At 36.3% G+C, this 4,520-nt stretch overlaps 1 protein-coding gene across 5 annotated transcripts; it reads left to right on the forward strand.

Annotated features, from left to right (window-relative positions):
* Window positions 1-564: 564 nt before the first annotated feature.
* On the forward strand, window positions 565-3,621 carry LOC140863050 (nuclear envelope-associated protein 2-like). Of its 5 annotated transcripts, none has more exons than XM_073266164.1 (6): window positions 565-695; window positions 1,216-1,429; window positions 1,594-1,701; window positions 2,448-2,909; window positions 3,017-3,118; window positions 3,205-3,621. In XM_073266164.1, exons 2-6 carry the CDS (start codon window positions 1,229-1,231, stop codon window positions 3,370-3,372), a joined length of 1,041 nt encoding a protein of 346 aa, XP_073122265.1. In that variant the 5' UTR covers window positions 565-695; window positions 1,216-1,228; the 3' UTR covers window positions 3,373-3,621. The 5 variants fall into 5 exon arrangements, with proteins under 5 accessions (XP_073122265.1, XP_073122266.1, XP_073122269.1 ...); XM_073266165.1 differs by lacking the exon at window positions 565-695 and adding an exon at window positions 794-858; XM_073266168.1 differs by lacking the exon at window positions 565-695 and having other exon boundaries at window positions 868-1,429; window positions 3,175-3,621.
* The last annotated feature ends 899 nt before the right edge of the window (window positions 3,622-4,520 follow it).

Genomic DNA, 4,520 nt, shown 5'->3' on the forward strand with positions numbered 1-4,520 from the left:
CATGACTAGAATTTTTTCTTTTTATGTATTTTTATCAAAGAAAATATTGGTCATGATTTATGAACATATGCAAATTGGTTAGTTGGATATATTGACCAAAATGGACAATCCAGTGACGAAAAATGGATGTTATTCTTGCCTTTGTGCTCTGAAATTTAAAGCTTTAACGTCTGATCTTAATATTGTTTCAATTTCTCATATTAGGAGAACGATCAATGTTATGACGCATCTTTAGTTAAGTTTGTTTGTTCTTCTCCCGCATTTTTTTTGTTTGGTGTCTAAAGTTTTTTAAATTGATTGGTTAACATTGTAATGAGTGACATTCTTAATATGCAAAAAGTTACAAGTTTAAAGGTAAAAAAAAGAAAAAAAAAGAATTGGATGATATTTTGTGGGACCAGACCCGACTCTGTCTCTTTCTCATATACAAAGTTGTAAGGAAATGGGCCTCCGAGTACGAATCCAATAAAGCCCAGCCCAGCCCAGCCCACTCCATAAACTTTTACTGCTGCTTCCAAAAATTTCATATTTGCCGCGCTAAGGTCAATCCGAACCGGGTTCGAATCTTGTCTTGTTCGCGACATCCGAGGCTCGACACATCCGAACCGCAGCTTCGGACACCTTTGTCTTGAAATTACTATCGATTCCTCCAAATAACCAATTCTATCCCCAGCCGTAGATCCTTGTCCGGTGAGGTGAGTAAACCCATCTATCTCCGCGACGAATCAATTACTGCTAAGCCGCTATTAAATCCAATTAATTGTAATTTTTCTTGCTTTGTTAGTGGATAAGAATTGAATCGGTGCATTAAATTCTGCAGTCACGTCAATTCTCGTGTACCCATCAGAGTCTCCCTCTGTAATCACGCTTGCCCATTTAAGTTTTGAACCATTTGCTGGTTTATTTATTCGAAGCTTTTAATTTTGTGCTATTTCCAAAGTCTGAACCAACAAATCTGTATTTTGTTATTTCTTCAAATTTATTTTACAAATTTTGAATTTTTGAACGGGTACTTACTGACACTTTGCGAGGAAAAATAAAATAAAATAGTCAACTGGGATGAAATTATGGCTAGGCTTGTATTTCAATTAGTAGAGTTTTTGAAAATGTGTCGCAACGTGTTCACATGCAGTCGGCAATGTTTGTGAGTGGGGTTAAGCCCCTTTCCTTAGAGTAGTGAACTAATTAAAAAACTCTACTCCTTTGGATTTCAAGAAACGTAGGAGTGATGTTAGCATCGGAGACTCCGCCGCCATCTTCATCCAAGGCTGCGGTGGTGAGAGAGGTGGATCCGCTGCTGAAGGATCTGAGTGAGAAGAAGCAGAGTTTCCGGCGGAACGTGGTGTCACTCGCGGCCGAGCTCAAGGAGGTACGCGGCCGCCTGGCTTCTCAGGAGCAGTCTTTTGCTAAGGAAACCCTCAGTAGACATGTATGGAGAGTGATTCTTGTTCGCTTAATTGCATGCAGTGAATGAGATTATATATATATATATATAGTTGTTTTTATAATTTTGTTTTCTGGTTCCTTTGAAGGGATTGTTCTGCAATTCGTGGGTTCTCTGGTTTTCTTAAAAGTTTAACTTGTAATTATCAGGAAGCAGAAACTAAAGCTATGAACTCGGAAAGAGAGAGAGAGAGATTGCAGAAGAGCTTAGAGGAGAGAAATTTGCAGCTGCAGGCTTCCATTTCTGCTGCTGAGATGGTACTCTGCTAAAGTCCTAATTTTTGGCATGAAGAAAACTCCGATGTTGTCCTGTTTTTTACTTCAGATTAGCATTGACGCTGTATGGAATTGAGATTTTCTGCGAGGATTTTGTGGGTTATAGTTTATAGATCTATTGGCAGAATTAGCGTTGCTCATCTTTAGGCGTTTCTTTTTGGATTTTCCTTTTTGTTTCATTTTATAAGGGGAATCATATTCAAATGTGTTTTTGATTGAGATTTGTCTCACTTGAATACAAGTTTGGTGGTTTGAATGATTTTAGGATCTTGCCTCCTTTTTAATTTCTTTTTAGTTGACAAAAAGAGGGATCTTAAACATATATTTATGTCCTTCAATGTGCTTGCTTTAGAAATTATTGTTTTTTATTTCTGGACTTATGTTTTCTCGATTTCTAATTTACATGTGTGCATGTATACATTAGCAGTTATCTCATTTATTGCACTCCAAGTTAAAGTTTTTCTGGCACTAATATTACGTGGTCAGTGTTTTAATTTTATCTTCAGTTTTCTATTTTTCCTTGTTTGCATTAAAAAAATTGCTTAATTCACATTTTTGTTTGAGTACTTAATTTGAAATATATAATATATGCTACTGTTGTTATTTCGGGATAATTTTGTGTACTCCCTAGTAATGCAACAAATTTCTTATTGTTGTTATTATTTCGGGATAATTGTTTGTACTCCCTAGTAATGCAACAAATTTCTTATTGCTGTTATTTGCTGCAGTATGTCAAGGAATTGGATGATCTTAGATTACAGCTTTCATCTACTAAAGAAACGGCAGAAGCGAGTGCAGTATCTGCTCAGTCAGCACATTTACAGTGTTTGGCACTTGTGAAAGAACTTGAAGAAAAGAACAGCTCGTTGAAGGATCATGAAAGTCTTGTGGGTAAGCTGGGAGAACAATTAGATCTTCTGCAGAATGATCTGCGGGCAAGAGAATTCTCCCAAATGCAACTTAAAGACGAAGTATCGAGAGTCGAACATGAGATCGTGCAAGCACTGGCCATGACTGGAGCAAGTAAAAATCACGAGGTTTGTAAAATTTTGGATGAGGTTTCCCCAAAAAAATTTGAAAAGATCAATAAGCTTTTGTGCATAAAGGACGATGAAATATGTAAGCTGAGAGATGAAATCAGGATTATGTCTGCCCATTCAAAGCTTAAAACTAAAGAGCTTGAATCTCAGGTCTTTCCGTGTTCTACTTTCTTTCTTGCTGTAACCACACTCAGTTCGACTCATCTCTTACTTGTTTCTTACACGTCAAATTACCCCCTATCTTGTTTATCTGTCAGCTAGAGAAGCACCGCAGAGCCGATCAGGAGTTGAAAAAAAAAGTTCTCAAGTTAGAATTCTGTCTCCAAGAGGCACGAGCCCAAACTCGCAAGCTCCAAAGAGTAATACTACTCTACCATCTCTTGTACGCTACGTGCACAAACACGTATATTAACAGTCGACACTCTCGTTTGTGCATGATCCGCAGATGGGAGAACGAAGGGATAAAGCGTTGAAGGAACTCAGAGATCAATTGGCAGCCAAGCAGCAGGGCATACCTCCCAGCATTGAAAAGCCGAATTTGTGGGAGACTTCAGGTTTCAAGATTGTAGTTTCGATGTCGATGTTGATCCTTGTAATGTTCTCGAAGCGGTAATGTTAAATTCCTGAGTTTATCTAATAGTCTTGTACATTAGGATTAGATGGATGGATAGAAGTGGAGGAGGAAGGTAGGGGAAGTGGGGAATTCATGTTATATTATTGTTTTGTTTTGTTTTGTATCAGTAGAAGTGTCTGTCAAATGTTATTAAAACAGCTAAGCACCTTCAATTATTAGAATGATGATGTCGGCATTTGAATGGCCACTATTCAAAGTCAAAATATGTGGAAACTCACATTTTGCTCATTAAGACACAGCTAAGCACCTTCAATTATTAGAATGATGATGTCGGCATTCGAATGCCCACTATTCAAAGTCAAAATATGTGGAAACTCACATTTTGCTCATAAAATGTCTTAAGTTGAGAGTTATGGGAGTATTTATTGATTGATGTGTGTTTTTAAGGCTGGTAACACGTGTAGTGGAGATTCTATCATCTACGGTGGATCATTTGGTGTTGGACCCACACAAATATGAATGGTAGATGCTAACAGTGTGGTCGCATTGATAATATTTCTTTTTATTTTGAGCATTTCTTTATTTTATTTATTGAGAATGCTATGTATTTAGAAAAGTACACTTCTTACCATTTATAATTATATATTGTGTACACACACTAGGTTAAGGACAAATAGTACTAGCATTGCTAAGTTGAAATGATGATGTTGATTTCTCATCTACTAGATAAAAAAGTGTTGTAAGATAATCATCTTGGCATTTTTATTTTGATATGGAGTTAAAATTCACTATTTTCCATGTCATTTCTATTGGGAATCATTTTCTCTATTATTCGAATATTTCTTTAGCTTCAGAAGCAGACTCTATTTCTCATGACCCACCGTGATTGGAAACCCCATTCGTTCCTGAGGTAGTAGTGGTGCTCACTCAAGTCACCTCAATGTTAAAACAATTCAACTTAGCTTCTATGCTTGTATAGGCAATCCATGTTAGATTAGTTAGGTCATGCTTGGTTCGAAAGATGAGATTATTGAATTATTAGTAAATAAATGATTTTAAAACATGATAGATGATGATTTGTTATATGTGTTTATAAATTATGTTATGTTTGGTTTGATTTTTATGAATAGGATTAAACAAGGAGAATTTGATATCATGACCATAATACCCTTGTTTTTTTTTTTTTT

This window comes from Henckelia pumila, chromosome 4, assembly GCF_033568475.1.
Source record: "Henckelia pumila isolate YLH828 chromosome 4, ASM3356847v2, whole genome shotgun sequence".
NCBI lineage: Eukaryota > Viridiplantae > Streptophyta > Magnoliopsida > Lamiales > Gesneriaceae > Henckelia > Henckelia pumila.